Source organism: Lonchura striata, chromosome 4 (assembly GCF_046129695.1).
Source record: "Lonchura striata isolate bLonStr1 chromosome 4, bLonStr1.mat, whole genome shotgun sequence".
NCBI lineage: Eukaryota > Metazoa > Chordata > Aves > Passeriformes > Estrildidae > Lonchura > Lonchura striata.
In genome coordinates this window covers 63,014,624-63,032,237 of record NC_134606.1, presented here as the reverse complement: position 1 = coordinate 63,032,237, position 17,614 = coordinate 63,014,624, and the positions used below count along the sequence as shown (strand labels likewise).

At 37.8% G+C, this 17,614-nt stretch overlaps 1 protein-coding gene across 2 annotated transcripts in view; it reads right to left on the bottom strand.

The window, feature by feature from the left end:
* The window catches only part of ARHGAP10 (Rho GTPase activating protein 10), a 136,799-nt gene that overhangs the window by 28,125 nt on the left and 91,060 nt on the right, over positions 1 to 17,614 (bottom strand). For both annotated transcript variants that reach the window (XM_021536597.3, XM_077783017.1), the window contains exon 19: positions 6,234 to 6,384. In XM_021536597.3, coding sequence (XP_021392272.1) covers positions 6,234 to 6,384 — 151 coding nt within the window. The remainder of the gene's footprint in view (positions 1 to 6,233; positions 6,385 to 17,614) is intronic.

The following is a 17,614-nucleotide window of genomic DNA, read 5'->3' as shown; positions in this document are numbered from 1 at the left end:
GCCATAACAGTGACTTCAGCAGAGGAATGGATCAAGTGGGATATGTATGGTTTGTTAAAAAAAAACTACTGAAAACAAGATAAGCAGCCCTTGGGGGAAGTTTTGTCAGTTGTTTCAGTTGAACATCCAGGTGACAGGTTTGTTGATCTCCCCTAAGAACACCTTCAATCTCCCTGTGGTTCAGCAAGTCACAAAACAGCTGGGAAGGAAAGTAGTGACAGCAATGTAATTCACCTTGCACTAAGTGCGACTTTCAAAAGAAGAAAACAGAAAATTAGAGAGAAAAAGAAGAGCAAACAGGACAAAGACTTCCAGAAGCTAACGGGCAAACAAGAATACATTTTTTTCTGACCAAATGAAAAACACTCATGGAGTGGAAGCAAAACAAGAAAAGGAAATTTTCTAACTTGCATATCAGCCTAATAAAAAGTTCACCAGCTCTCCCCTGCAACATCTCAGCTATTCTTGTCACCAGTGAAGAGAAGCAAGAGCATGTGAGGAAACCCCTAATTCAGTGCAATGCATGTTCTCATCCATAGGAAGGTTTCTGAAGAGCTGAACAGCTACAAAGTCTTGGTTTTACTTACACTCTTGTGTGAATTAATTTACTTTTACCAATACAGGTTAGCCAGGGCACAGCTGGCATGTAGTAAAGATATGTCAGTGACTTCCATGCCTGGGATTAATTACTTTTAGCATGCCAAATTAGCCTTCTTACAGCATTATCTGCCCCTGCATGTCTGCGTGCAGAAGGTAGAGATTTAAAGAGATGAAGGATTATTATAGAAGGTCAGAGATTTTTAACAATGTCTGGCCTCAAGGAAAGATTGACCCATTCTCCTGAACTCACCATTCCTTCTTTCAATTCAGATCCTAGTTTTAAGTCTATTCAAGTTCCCTTCCCAGTTCCCTTCCCCTGTCCCCTGACTTCTGTTGTACACATGTGTATGAACACATGGATGTGTTTACTTTGAACATTTCTACAGCTTCTAGATTTCATACACTGAAAACAGACAAGCACTGGCATTGAAACTAAGGCAATTCTCACAGAAACCATGAAGATCTGATATACCTCATTCAACAAGATGTAAAACTTAGGAGATGTTTACTACATGATGACACAAATTTGATTTTTGCTAGCAGTGCAGCAAGTAGATTGTAGCAAAAAGATTACTTACAAGGATAAAATGGCCAGATAATGTATATTGTGTATGCAAAGTATGGACCAAAATTATTCTGTATCTCTTAAAAAAAAGAGAAAAGTATCTTCTATGGACTCAAAGCTCTCCAAGCAGAAGTCAACTCTCTGATAGGAAAACAGGACCCATAATTACATAACAAAAAGGTTTACCTTCACTGGCAGCAGCTCAAAAAAAACTTTTAACTTTGTGTAGCACACATCCTACTCAGAGCGATCAGGTAGGAAAAGCTCTGATGAATCACATAGAATTGCAGGAGCTACTCTTGCAGCAAGATGAAATATAAACTGTCTGAAATTCCACACGACAAACAGCAGTCATCCTGATCTTCCCCTCATGACTAACATTGGTGCACTTATTTTGTGACAGCAAAGCTGTGTTCTGCTCAGCTATTAACAATAGCTTTGTAAGCAAGTGTTGCAGGGCCTTATGGCTTTCTGATATGCCTATGTAGCTGCTTTTCTTTCCATTTCCCCTACTAAATGCCAGGTTACAGAAACACTTTCAAGCGGCAAATTCAGAAATAGAAGGAGTTCAAGGCCAGGTTTCACACCTGCAACCTTGCAGTTCTGGGCTGTTTCAGCCCTGAAGACCTGACTCATTATAAGTCCAAGGCTTCCTTTAACATTCAGTTTTTCTGTTCAGTAATTCCAAATAAAGTTTGTGATTTTTTACTTGTGTTTGGGTCAGGAAGGGATGAGGGGGAGTAGGGAGAGGGAATATTGCTATGTAGCCATTACACATATTATCACATTTTACTCTGATAAAATAATTTAATTGAATGCCACAGTAATTAATGCAAATTAATTTATCACCTAAATTAAGACACTGTCTCACTCCAATCCCCACAAAAAAAAATCAACACCAGCTACTCCTATTCAACACTAACATACCATTCATAATTGTGTGTCCCAAAATACTTCAAAGGACAATATAAGTTAGCACAAAGTTTTGAAGGGTTAAGTAACAGTTCTAATTTTTATTTCTTTTCAAATTCTGCAGAATAATCTGTTTTCTAAATCACTATATAGTATTTAGTTTATAGCAGCAGCAGCAACCTATCGAAAACAGCCCATATGATTCCAGAGTGGGGGAATAGGACACAAATGCTCTAAAAAAAGAACAATGCAGCCCCCCTTTAACACTAATGTGCTATCTCCATGTATGTGCCAAGGAGAAATTTTGGCACCTAGAGAATATTCAATAGAATAAGGCATCAGCAGGCCCTGTGGTTTAAGATATTTGTTTAGAAAATAAGTTGTTCTGTAGTTGGACAAAGTGCTATGCATGGCCCATTTCTTGACTCCAGGTGTGACTTATACAACTTGTGCTGATTCTCTTCTCATCCTGGATGGACTCCATTACACTGCTTACCTTACACAGGACTTTTCTTCCATATTGCTCTAACAGCCCTACAAAATTGCTTAATAATCTCTAAGTCTCTGGCACTACAAAAACCAAGAAAAATGATACAACAAACAAACAAGAGAAATCCCAAACCTGTTGCATTTGCAACAATAAAGGTAAGTTAAAATTTAAATAAAATTGTAAGGGAACAAAATTTTAAATTTGCATTGCCATCTAAGAGAAATGTAAACAGCAAACTACTCTGATATATATACTGACTGCCCAAATGGAAAATAAAGTCCCAATGATACGTTTAGAACAGGATAAACAACTCCCAGTTCTAGCTAACAGTCTTTCCCTGTTTGCATAGAGACAGAGAGGCAACGAAAAGATTTGTACATATCTGAGACTGTACGTCACAGGAGTTTCTGCACTGCTATTCACTAAAAAATTTGTTCAGATAGTGAGGGAAAAGAAGAAGGCAATTTCCATAGATTAAAAAAAAAACAGAAACAACAAAATAAAATTAAAATATTAAAAAATTCAAACAAACAAACACAACAAAAAACAATTCACCACCACCAAAAAACAAATCCCAACTCTTAATGTAGAAGGCTAGAAATCTCTGGAAATGGTCCTAATGTAAATCTCAGACAAATCTGCATTTTGCTGAAACAAGAACTTTGGGTTTAAGCCACATATGAAAGTAGCTCAGAGTTCCCCATTAGGTCCAGTTCTACTTTAGACACTAGGATGTCAAAAAACTTTGGAATGAAAATTTAGTAACTGGCTTACCACAGAACAAAGAAGAAAGAAGTTGAAAGAAAAACAGTGTCACCTGTGACTTAAGTTGGTCTTTCAGAAAACAAAGATCTTCAAGGTAGTAAATATAATCCTTGAATTGTTTGCAAATAGGTTTAATCATCTAATTGCCATGTACAAGGAGGGAAAAATCTATGCACTTACAGAATTCAGTACAGCTAATTACTAGAAGGCAAAATAAAGATTTTTATCAAACATAGTGTGTATTCTTCAGCTATTCTATCAATATTTATATATCTTACAGCCCTTTCTGGGTGGTTGCTGCATACATTTTGTCTGCAGTCAAGAAGCTTCTCGACTGCAAACATGCTTTTAAAAAGAAACCTGGCCTGAACCCTGCATTTCCAATTCAAGCAGTGGATTCTGAAGCCTGTTAAGTCCCTGGAGCAGCTGATAGCTAAAGACTTGTTTCCGCTTTTCTAACAATTTCCTGGTTTGCATAACAATCCTAAAAGAAACACACTCAAGAAGTTTTCCAGCACAGAGAGAATTTGTCTCCGACATAGTTCTAGTTTCAAGGCATAGAGAATATTTATCTATAATTACAATAACCTTAGAGATATATTTGTCTACAAATATATTTACATATAAATATGTATCAGCTGCTTATTTAAAACAAGATTATGATAATTTTGCCATATCCAGGAAATACAAAATACTGGCTTGTGCCTGGTGCTTAACTCATGCCATTGTGAATAAGGGGGGGGGCGGGGGAGGGAAGGGGTTTAATGTTTAATTTCCTGTTAAAAACACACACAGGATAAAATCTTCCAAAGAGCAGTTATAAAACATGTATTTGTTAGCCAAGAAGCTAGGTAAATAGGGAATGAAGCCCAGGCTCACTTCTATTCCTTTATCCCCTCTCCAAAGAAGAAAGCAACTGAGGGCGACGGAGTGTATTTGGAGGCACTCAACTCTACTCAGGGACTAGATAATTCATGAACCTGGCTGATCCACACAGTCTGCAGCCACTGGGGCAGTGGCTCAGAGCATGCAGTGACACAGCTGGGCTCAAGGCACTGCAGTGCTGCATGTGCATGGCACACGTGCCCAAGAGCCATTGTCCCAAACACCACCCACTGTCCTGACGCAGCAGGCTGGCTGAACAAGGAAAAAAGCCACTAGCATGTGGCCAACAGCTACCAACAGCTTGAGGATCCTGCTACCTTTGGTAGTAGCTTTACAGACCACAGAGGAGAAATGTTATTGCCAGATCCCACCAGAATTTCACCTTCAGCAGCTCAGCCTTCACTGCAGTTTTAATATGTACCATGAAGTATTAGGCTATTCTGCAGTTCAGCCCGCTACAACTCCCAGACAAGCACCAAGGTTCTGCATAAAATATAACTATTACAGCCTTTAACAATCCCAGCAGTTTGCCAAGATGCCCAAATTAGACAAGAATATGGACTGCATTTAGACAAAATACAATCTTTATAACAGTTTTCAACAGTAACATTGTATTTTTGACTATCAGAATAAAAACAACCCACTAAGTGCTTTTTGTTTGCAGTGTTTGGGTCAAAGTCAACTCAGTGCACACCTTACTCCACAAAATTTGAGAAGCTGTGGTACTTTTTGGGTCCTGCTAGGATTCACATTCAAAACTAGATGTGAACAGCTCTCTGAGTGGCTTCAGTTTAGTTTTGTTTTTCAGATGAGGATAAATTTATTATTGCAGATGTAGCTCAAGAGCTTTCTTAGCTTTTGGGATCAAATTATTCAAATTAACACATCTTAAGCTTTTTAAGCAGCTACCCCTAAACATCTTCTAGTTAAGGCATTTAGTTTCACATTTGATGCAAGAAAAAACAGACAAATTTTGTATCTCTCTGGTGAATCAAATCCGATCGCAGGAATACTGAATTTCTTGCTGACTCTTTGCAAAACTGGCTTTGAAACTATAAACAGTCCTGAGTTTCTTTCTAAAAGCTGCACTTAACAGCTGTCATAGGTATTTGTGTTCTTGCCTTATGAAATAAACCACTGTTAACTACTAATTTAGTGACAGTTCACCAGTGAATCTCGTACTACTGCATGATTCCAAAACCTTCCTGTTTATTTTCACTTGCTGTAACTGGACTTTGTGCCCTGATCCCACGGCTCTTCATGTGAAAAGACAATTGGCAAAAAACATTAGGAGAGAGAAAAGGAATAGGGTGGAGAAAAACTGTAACACAAAATGAGCCCTGACTTGCCTCTTCAGTACTGTACGTATCCCCAGGCAATGAAATCTCAGGAAAATTATTATGGTTCTGCCCAACAGTCAGAATACATAAGATTTTATTATACACCCTTTGCCTCACTGTATGTTGCTACTGCAGACTCCCTGCAAAAGGAAGACTTTTTTTTTTTTTTTTTTCCCATTGCTTTTCAATTGTAGGGGCAAGTTGACAAGTATTTACTGCTAGTTACAGCAAGGTATTAAAGATTCAAGTGAAGTAGTGGTATTCTCCAGTGCAGTGGTGACCTGAGCCTTTAATCCAGATGAGTTTAACTGTAAAGTGCATTAGCTCTTCTCATAAAAGATTTGCTTTAATTTTAGTTCTCTCTCCATTTATCTTATGGCTGTGTAATCTTCAGTAGAGGTCAAAGAGATTTCCCCAAAGAAACGGGAGCTACTTTTTTTTAGAGGAGAAAGGCATATTTAAGACAGTCCGTCCTACTTTTAAACATAAGTCACAGTACTCCCTGCTGTCCTCTCTCTGTAGCTCTCCTTGCTTCTTTGCATGTCCCAAAGCAATTAAACCAGTAAGCATGTGCATCCACACACGTATACAAATGAAATGTGAAATGAAAACACCTCCTGAAGATAGGAAGCACAGCCCATCTGATGCAAGGACTGAAATATCACTAACATCTTACCATCGTCCAACTCCAGGCAGAGATTGTAAACAGCCAGAGGCCTCTTAATACGCTGCCCTTGTCTTCTTGACTGCCTTGGTGGGGCATTTGGAGGAGATACTGACATAGGGATTGGCTCAGGCAAAGAAGCATCAGGCAGGGTTTTGAAAATCTGCAATCAAGAACACAAAGGGTGTTAATTATTTATCATGAAGAGCAACCTGTGCAATGCAACTGTAAAACCATTATCAAACAACATTTGTTTTGGATTTCATTCAAAGCAGACAGGAGCCAAAAAATCCATTCCTTCAAGACTGGGAGTATGTCATGGGTTTTTAATGAGTGCTTTAAAAATAAATAAATAAATAGATAGATAAATATAATGTGGAAATAACCAATAGCACTTTCTACACATTAACCAAGCTGCCAATCAGTTAATTCAAACACAAAACATCTGCAGTCACACTTACCAGCTAGGATGGAGGGGAAGGAGAAAATGAAAGACACTAATTTAGGAACCAGTAAACCAAATGCTTTATAGCTTTAGCTAGAACTCGTAATTTTTCCAGAATACTCATTTTAATTTTCAAAGCTTGTGGTATCATTATACTAGCCATTTGAATTAAAGAAACACCACACTCTTGAAGAAAGCAAGGGGAAAATTTTGTGGGCAGGAGTTTTTAGTGAGAAATACCATAGTAACAAACCACGTGAGAATTTATTCTGTTAACTATTACATATTGAGACAATTTTATATTAAATACTGACATTCACAAAGATGCATATAAAAAGGATTGCATTTGCTATCATCATTTTATCTTTTGAGTCACGACCATCAGCATTATCACCACTCCACGTCATATCTCTCTGAATTAACCAACAACATAGATTCAGTGTACCTGACAGCACTTTAACTGTCACACAAAGGGGACAGTCTAACAGTGCTGAATTACTACTAGAAATTATCAGTGTGCTGGCATGCAATTTACCTGCAGCCTTCTACAAGTGATCATGGCATGAACAAATTGGCTTCATATGTATTTCAACAAAGACAAAGAAGGACATAAACCCAAACAGGAGCTGTGTAAAAAAACTCCTGTGTCAGTACAGCACCTCACAGCAATGCAACACAGAGTTATAACAAGATATAATGAAACAGTGTATGATGATCTTGTGCTCTGCAACTTTATGATATTTACTATAAGGACAAATGGCAGAGGAGAGATGAAATCAATATTTGAAGGGGAAGCTTTAGATAAAGTAGAAATTCATGCAGAAACTACAAAAGGACAACACAGATAACACATATTTGGATAACAATAGCATGTGTCAGGTGCAGTATGACACTAAAAGCCAGACAGGTTAGAAACAATGCCATACACATCCTGCAGTAAGGCACTCCAAACACCATGTTAAAAGTACTAGAGATCCTAAATGCCATCATATCCTGGCCTTCTAACCCTGAATATTAACATGTAGGAAGATGACCTAAGATCCTATGCATGCATTGACTTTCAGCCACTTAATCATCACTTTTCTATTGGCACGTAAAAGACTGTGCTGGTACAAAATAATCAAGAAAGGACATATTCCACGAAAACAGTGGAGAAATAATCATATTCTCAAAACTGGGCAGCAGTGGGCTAGAAGCCCATGTGTCGTGTGCACAGGAAAGCTTCAGTGGAAACATTACCTTCCTTTCCAGTAAGTAAATGTTGCATGGGGGAGGTAAAAATGCTCTAATTTGAAGTTCCCCATCCCAGCGTTAGGAAAACTGTCTCCTCCTCCTTCACATGCTTACAAACAAGGGACTACGAGAGAGTGCCAAAATAGCAACTCTCTAAAAACAAAATGTTTACAAAGACGAGAGGAAGCTGTCCAACTTGGTTCTCCCCAGTACAGACACAGCAGCACTAACAGCCAGTGACAAAGCTCTAGCTGTGCTCAGAGTTCTAAAGCCATTTCTTAAAACATGATGCAATATATAATAGTGAAATCTAATGTGCACCTCCATGGCACTTGGCTAACAGTACCACACTGCCCCCTTATGTGTGAATATAAAGCTAGACTGAGCAGGTTTGGGCATAAATATTTGCTTCCGAAAAATTCAAAGGTACCAAAACTTGAAATGCCATCTTTTCCATGGACTAAGAATTGCATTCGGGCTCCCTGGCAAACAACTCTCTGCCAAGAAGTTTCAGCATGTTCTTTACTATGCCATATTCCACAGCTGTGCTTATTTCTACAGCCTTATCCATGGATCTCTGCTGAAATTAGTGATGGTGAGAAGAACAAGTATTTCCCTGGAGTACTTCATAAGAGATGAGCTTTCTTGTATGCTTCTAGGTGACTTGCACAGGTGGCAGTGAATTTCTTCACTGTTTTTTGTCTCTCACAAATATTGCAATATACTCTTCCAAAATTATTAGCATGAGAAATTAGAGTCACAAAGGCAAAAAGACAAGAAGAATTTTTGCTCTTTCAAGCAGTTCATAATTGTGTTCATCCCTACTTGGGTATCTTTTTTGTCTTTTTAGCAGGAAAATAAAATCCAGCCCAGACCTAATGAAACATTTTTCAGCAGCAGCAATCTTTCTGTTGTAGGCCAAAGCCTCAGCTTATATTACAGTTTTGCAAAGGAGAGCATCTGAAAAGCAAGCAGAACATCAACCTCTGCCTTCAGAAGTGCACATACAGCATTCAGCTTATCTTTCTTGCTTTATTTTCACTTAAATAGACAAATGTGTTTCATCATAGCTTGGATATTTGTCTGCTGCACTGACAGAAGCACTGTTAGGTCTGCCTGAGAATGAGGGGATGGAGAGCTACTTTATTTTATCTGTGGGGAAAAAAGTTGGTTTTGTTTTTATTCAAATTTGCTTCTAACTTTATTAACTATTTAAACATCACTGAAGATAAATGTTTCATGGCTAATAAAAGATGCCAGCTGTAAGTGACCTGTTGTCAGAAGCCCAATGCATGCACAGAGAGGACTGAATTCAACATCACACACACACAATGTAAGCACCTGAAATGGTCCCAGCAGCACTGTGTGAGGCCATTTGGTGCACAAAAGCAAGTCAGCATGGGACCACAGGTGAACAAGGTGACCACAGGTGAGTACTGTCCTGCACTACAAGCAGCTGCTATCAGATGCATGGCAAGGCAATCACACATATCCAGTTGGAGGGAAACTCTCCCAAGGAAAAACAGGTTGGTTTTTGCTATTTAAGAGATTATTGTTTTGCTACTCAAAAAAACACACTCCCTGAAGCCAGATCTACCACTATCACTCATCTGGACTACAGAAGTCACCACAGCTTAACCTAATTCCTGTAATAAAGACAAGAGTGAGGTATGCTTATTGACTTACATCATTCTAGAAGTGATAAAATATACTAAGCCAACCTCAAAGTTTAAAGATTTCACACTCACATTCAGTGTTAACACAGTTTTTGACACTGTGGTCAAACTGCATGAGATTTAAAGACTATCAGTTCTCTATAATTTAGTTCTCAAAAACACTGGCATCTTGCTATTGACCTACCTGGGAGTAAACTCTGAAGCTAAGTGTAACAATTTACACTTGGGAGAAGACTAATATATGTAATACTCAAAATTTTAATCCAGCAACAAACCCCTCTGGTAGTCAGTCCCAGTTAGTCCAGTATTATAAATGGTTCTTTAGGTCTGATCTTCCATGAAAGCAAAATTTCAAAGTGCACTCTGAATGAACCAGAGGATGAATCTCCAAACCTGCAGTGTAAAAGTTACAACGAAAAAGATGAAACTCTGGTGGAGCAATTTAAACTCTGCTAAGTCTGACCTATTTCCTTCTCTATGTAGGAGTATAAAATGGATGCTTTACAAGGCTAAACAAACCACAAACCATCTTGGGCATACAGCACTAATAACAGCTCTGTCTAGAGCAGTGAGCACAAGATCATCCCAACATAGAATCATTCCAATTCCGAAATCTGTGTCCCTCAGTGTCTGTGGCAGCATTTCTTCAGAGTAATGAGCCAAATTCAACATATTATCGCACTGTATTCTACCAGCAAATCCACATGGCAGCAGCCCAAGCAATTTTGCCAGGCCCCCCTTAATCTGCAGCAACAGCATTGGACTCTAGATCCTGAGCTCTTACGAGAGCCGATTTTAGATACTGAAAAAACCCATGGCTGGGAGGGTTTACCTTGGCTTATTCCACAAGTTTACAACTAGATGTATAGCTGTACATGGAAATGTAGATTAGATTCTACTGCTACAAGAGAATACCGATCTGTTAGTTCTGTTCTCAAGCAGAACTAATTAATGAATTTCAGTATGTTTGCCAGAAATTACTTTAGGAAAAGACCCAGACATCAGGTCATCTCTGTCTGCTTTGTTTCACTGGGGTAATTAAAATTTCCTCTAAAAATCAGTGGGAAGCGAATAGCAAGGACAGAGTGGGATGAAAAAGAGGGGACAAAAAACTGGAGGCTTAGTAATAGAGCTAATGAAGATAAACTTATAAGAAATCAGCTTAAAGCAGTGCCATGGTTCTATTTCAAGACAAAACCCCTATCACTCTCATAACACCAGGCACCCAGAACATGCATCTATATCTAGGAATACAAAAACAAACCAGATCACCAGAAGACACTGTGTAATGCAAAGGAATCTAGAACATGCAAGGTTATTCCAATTTTTTTTGAATTCCACTGGTGGGATAGGCTCCATTACTACATTCATTTGTTATAGAGAAGAGTATTTCCCATGACAAGAACAACATAAGTTTCTACCTGGGCAGTTTCCCTTCAATACCAACTTGATTTGCCATTGTTAAATAAAAGATACAAACACAGACACTTCCACTAATGTTCACTGAATAATATAAAACACCATCCAGCTACAGCACATGTACTGCTGTCCCCTTACACTTTTTATCCCTATGGTACTCCTTGCATTTCCATGACAACTGGATATAATATATTCTGATTAAAGAATACTTTATACATTAGCAGTTAATGGGACAGTCCAAGAGGAGCTTATCACCATGGTCTTTTCCTTGACTTAGCTTCTTTTCAATGTAATGCAAGCCCAATTCAGGTTAAACCCATCAATCTGCACAAAACCAAAACTCAAATATTTATATCAGAGACAAAAACACTAAAAAAATGCCAACTGTCTTTGTGGTTTGCAGTGTGCTCTTACTCAGATTAATTTTCAACATTTTTTTCCTCTTAGGATAATGAAGACAATGGTTGTACTGTGCTTTTTGCCATTTTCTGAAACCAAAGAAATGATGTCTTTTATGTCAAATTATAATTTTAGTGTAGAGATAAGCATTTCAGAAATTGCAAGGTGAAAATATGCATCCTAAAACACTACTACAATAGTTCAGCCACTAATTATAACCACTAGCCACTAATTGCACACTAATTGTAATCCATTTTTTAAGAGTAAAAACCACATTCAATAACATGAAAAGTTCTAGGGTTTTTATTCCCTATTTGAAGGGATTACAGAAGCTAATTGGAGTTAATAAAAGTTTAATCATAATAGAAGTTACAAAATATCAACTCCTAGAGCACTAGGACAAAAGTTTTATTTCAAAACTGATTTCTGCACCACTTCTAACAGTTTTATAAAACTTCCAGAGTACTGAAATCTTTTTAAAAACTCTCCTTTGTTACTGTAGTTTCATACCGGTTCATATTTTTACTTTACTATGGACAATGTTAGATCAACATGTTACATTCCTGGGTTTAGTCAAAGTATCTATTTATTTTTCTTGTTCACAAACACAATTCAATAAATAAAAACTACGTGTACTAGGAATTATTGCTGTCTAAACAGAATATGTGGTCAGTGTGGAAAATGTGATTAAAGTTGATTACTTATAAAAGTAATATTCAATATTTTTTAAATGTTTACAGAATTCTCCAAGAAAAATTATCAACCACTTCATTAGAATTCTTAAATTACTTACTTCACAAATATTATCATGGTGTCCACTCCAATACAGGTGTGCCTGCCTCAAATTAGCTATCCTATCTTTTGCACTCCAACACTTACATACTGTAGAATATGATTTGCTGTGCACTGCTTTCTGTGAGATTGCACAAGATGCAGGTTTTCTGAGGCTTTGGATTTGGAGGCTTGAATTCTGCTACAAACCACAAAATACCTTTCTACATTATTCACAATCATTGTATTGGGGATGGGGGGAAAAAATCAGATCCAGAACTGAAAACTACCTGTGGCTCAGTCTCTAGAGGGCCACCAACCAGACAGCATCAATAATGCTCTTGGATGCTGCCTGGCACCCACTGCTGAATTACAGTGCAAAAGAGCATGCAGCCTGGAAAGTAACCAGGTGTAAGTCAAAACAAGAAACAGGAATCATCCGTGGCTGTGAGCCAAAGCACAGAGCTCTCTAAATAAATAAATAAAAATTGAATCCATCCAAGGCAACCTTTTCCTCATTGCAAAGATATCATTTGTTGAGCCCATCTGCCTGGCAGCTGGATCACCCCCAACTAAATGAAACACTGCTTACAGGGATTTGTGATCCACTTCGCACTGGAGTATCTGCTATCTGCTCTTCTTATACAAGAACTACTACAGATCTGGACAATCTGCAAACTACAAGAGTGACAAAAGAACCCAGTGAAGTTTCAGACAGACCTGATGCATCAGTAGACTCTAACAGGCACTCATTTGCCCTGATTGTGTTTAACTGTGTACTTCAAGTTTTGAAGGAACTAAAAAGCCTGCAAGACACAACACTACAGTCTGGAGGACAGCTGCAAAGGAGAGGGAATAGAAAAAAGAAAACCATACTAAGTTTAAAAACAAGTGTCCTTTGCTCACTCGTGAATTACAAGTTTGTTGAGTCAGCCTTTCTAAAAGTAGCACTCCCGATACAAAGATTGCAGCTTCCACCATATCACATGGTGCTCCACCTTTTAACAGTTTCATGAGAAGAATGCTCCTGATGGCAGCCCATTCTCTGCTATCAAACAATCCATTTTAGCCACCAAAGGAAATGAGAGAGTTAACCACATACCAGGCTGGGAATACCTCCACATTTGTCCACTGCACCAGCAGGAGCAGCAGGTTCACCTTCTCTTCTGTGCTCACCTACTCTTAACTCACACCAAGGAGAGTATTCTACAAAGGTTATCTTTCCCTGTTACACATTATAGCTATGTGTATCTTGTTTAGTTATAGGAACTACTTAAAATAGCAGAGAAATGCCTTAAAAGATTGAATAGTCAATATAATTATCTTGATTTCTAAAACATTACACACTTCTCAAAGGAAAATAATGCAGAAGAAGAATATTTGCATGCATTTTCTCTTACAAAGAGTGTGAGAAGTCCTAAGATGAAAGACGGCATTGGAAACCAAAGACAAGACCAAGCAAAAACAACAACTATGGCCAAACACAGCACAGGTATTGCCCCTTCATTTGTAATAAACATATATTTATGTAAAAACATAAAATATATATGTGTGCATATGCACACAAAACCACCATATATATATATATGTAAATATATTTTACTGCAGATTTTATGAATACTATAATTTAATATAAAAACCCACATTTTTCCCCCTACCACACTGTCACCAAGCAAAGCATAAGAATGAAATGACAAGATCTTCAAGATTATTGCAAATGACACAGTTCCAACTGCAGCCAACCCTGCAATCTCACAAGCATTTTCACAGATATCCTTTCTACCATTACAAGGATTTATACCATCATTGCTTTTTCAAGTATTTTCTGCTCATTGTTTTTGTTAAAATACATTTTTTACTTTGCACTATGACTATAGGCTCTTTGGAGATAAAGAACACTCTGTTCTATTGTATGTCATTTAGACATACATTGATGCTTTATTAGTGCAAGAAGCATGCACTGGAAAATATTGGAAATAAAAGTATTATCAGCTGACTGCCATGTATTTTTAATACAAAACTATTTAATGGTTTGAAATACACTAGTCCTTCTGGCAAGGCAAAAGCTTACTAGAATTCTAAAGCATACATGCAAAACACATTATGTCACACAGTTTCTGCATAAGAATTTACTTTTTAAACGTTTCAGAATCGCAACAACTTTTCCCCTCTTCATGCCTCTTGCAATATCTTACAGAATATTTTCTTTTACTAACAAGATTTTATTTAAGAACATCCATTTTGGCAGTCTCCATAAGGACTTCTCCCTTGCTTCCTCCTCCACACATGCAAGCACAGCACCCTGACCATCAAGACTGACGCAAATATTAGTCACTTGAATGCCACTCCTTTATCCTTTCTCTTTACTAACTTAGGAACATTGCTTGTGGGCAGCACAAGATGAGATCTCTATCACTTTGAAACTTTGTATAAAGTAGAGGGAGGTTCCCCCAAATTCACTGTAAATATGGTAGGCAAATCAAGAAGTCAGAAATCTGTATACTATTTCTATGTGCCATGTATTTGTAGTACAGCATCTCAGCAGGTCTCTTCCACCCCTGAGATCATGACTTTTGTTTTGATTTTCTTAATTAACATAATATGATTTCTCACAGTGCATGTTTTGTTTCTTTTGGACCAGTCTAGCAGCATACCAATCCAGGTATTGATCCAGACTGCTTCTAATACCATCAACTCCAGTCACAAACGTGAGTAGAGATTTAATATTCAGTCTTCTTACCATGCATAGACCACATTTAGAAAACTGGAGTCTTTTAAACAAACAAAAAAATTGCAGTCAATTTACCACCACATGTGTGTGTCTCATATGGAAGGGCTTTATGCTATCTACAGAGCAGAAAAAGAATTTAAAGAGTTTGCTCACACTGCAGTGGAACAAAAGAGCTGCTCTAACTCCTACTAGAACTTCTTTGTTGTGTCTGTTGCTCTTTCTGCTTGAGACTCAGCCAATATAGGCATGTAATTAGAATTAAGTTCAGGAACAGTTTCAATGACACTTCTGATTACTTACATGCTTCAAGTTCAGCACGTGCTGAATACCGTCCTGAATACCTTCACATGTTTTTACCACAAACTCTAATGGAGATATTTTGATATCTAATGGAGATATTTGAGATAACGCTAATGGAGATATTTTAATGTCATTTTCCCCCCTCCAAGTCCAGTGTTTGTTGACTTGAGAAACATTCAGCTTGTGGAGGTTTCAAATTGCTGCACCACAGCAAACCACCATAATAACACTGTGCTGCTTCTTGGTCCTCCTTTGCAGCCAAAGGCAAAGCAACAGGAAGGTCGAAACAAACCCTCTTTAGTAACTCTCATGTGTCCCTTTCAAAAGATCTGCTCTGTTGCCAAAAAATAGTCTTAAGTTTATGTGGTGGCATGGCATTCCACCCTAAAGCATTTACCTACAACAGAACTGCTAGATTGCCACGAGGAGTCTGTGCTGCTTCATGCTCTGAAACAAACTGACTTCATCCACTTCCATTCCTTCTGTCTCACGAATATTGCATGTATTATGCACTCTAATACATTTCAAGACAAGATTTTTCAAGGATTACTACATGAAGTTGATGTTGGCTTAAGAGCTCAGTAGTATTAAATTCTTCTTTTCCTTTTTTAGTTTAAAAAATAAATTATGAAAGTGCCCAAGGTACAAAAAAGAGTATTTCATTAAAAAAATTCCCCTTAAAACTGTTTTGAACATATCAAAGACATTTTGTCTAAAATATGTAAAATCCTTCCCCTATATAGAGAGTCTGATGGGGAAAAGGTATCTGCCCTATATATAGGAAATACTGAGCTTTTCAGTTTGAGTGTCTTTGAGATAATTTTGCCCATAGGTTGTTTGAATTTGAGAAAAAGATATATTTTATGAAGCTTATCCCCTTTCCTCAGATTCTGGTCTTTCAATCTCCAGAAGGAACTTCTAGGTCTAGCCCCTTGCTTTTTTCCTTCTAATTTTCTTTCAATGTAATTTTCATCTTCTTGCTGTTTTTATAATCTTGCTATTTGTACTCACTATTCTTTCCTCCCCCATACACTGGTTTAAATATTTCAGTCCCACTGAGATTTTTATTCCAACCTCCTCCCTCATCTTCTTTCATTTCTTAGACTTTTTTTTTATCCTGGTGCCTTTTTTTTCTTCTTAAAATAATATTCAGGGAATTGAGAAACCAAAATGGTTCACATTACCACTGAGGCATTTCTAAATGGCATATAAACAAGCTGTTTGAATAGTGACATTCACTCCAATAAGATGCCAGAACACTATAACAAACAGCAAGATAAATATGTGCATGCTCTTCATGCTGCCATGGCATGGACCCTTCTTCCTCACCATAAGTCAAAGACCAGAAGAGCTGAAATGTCCAAGATTTCCAGTCTGGTAAGCCCATGGGAAGAAAAACTAATTGAAACCCTTAAAACTCATTTGGAGAAGGCAAAGAAGAGAAATCAAAACCTTTTTTTTGGGGCCAAGTTGACTAAGACTTCATTAGAAGATTACCTAAAGGCCAAGATTGCTCCAGGCACTGTACAAGCACAGCTGCAGTCAGCTCCTGAGCTTGTTACCTCAATGCAAAAATAATGATGAGACACAAACATGAATTTTCTTCTTTAGTGAAGACACAAAATCTGGCTGTCCTTCCCCTATAGCCATAGGACAGAAGCAAAGCAAGACATTTTGCAGGTTTAAATATCCTCTGGACTGTCCTTGCTTCCACAGCAGGTAGTTCTGACAGTCCTAAGTAAAATATCTCAGCTTGGGTCTAGTTTTAGTCTTTTTCTTTCAAAGCAGAGATCTGCAGCTCACCTTCTAAGTGGGCACTGTGAAATACTCTGCCTGACAGAGTCCTGCCTAGAACTGACAGGAGCTAAACAATTCCCTGATGCTCTTCTATCCCTTCCTACTCTTAATCATTGTGCAACATATCAGGCTGTATGGTGTAGCTTCAGTGTTCCAATCTCAGCATTTTGCAAAACATCCCCTCCTCAGCACACTGCAGTTGGTACATAGACATGGATTGGAGGCACATATGCAGCCCATAAGCAAGGTAGAAGTGGTACTGACTGGTTTCTAGCCAGCAGGACATAAATGTATGTATCAACAAAGCTTAAAAATAAATTTAAAAAAAACAAAACAAACAAACAAAACCAGCTTATTCACTAAGCATGATACTTTTATCTTAGGGCAAGTCATTGTGTTCAGGTTTCCACACATTCATCGCACAGAAATTCTCTAATTAGAACAAAAAGTGATGATACTGGAATGACCACACCACGATTTCAAAGCCCAGTAACCCAATTATATCTCTTCCTAAAAATGAATAGTGATTCTCATTCAATAAAGCTATCCACAAAACACATAATGGGCATTGATGGAATTTAAAAATATTTGAGGAATCCTAATCATTTTTTACCATTCTGCC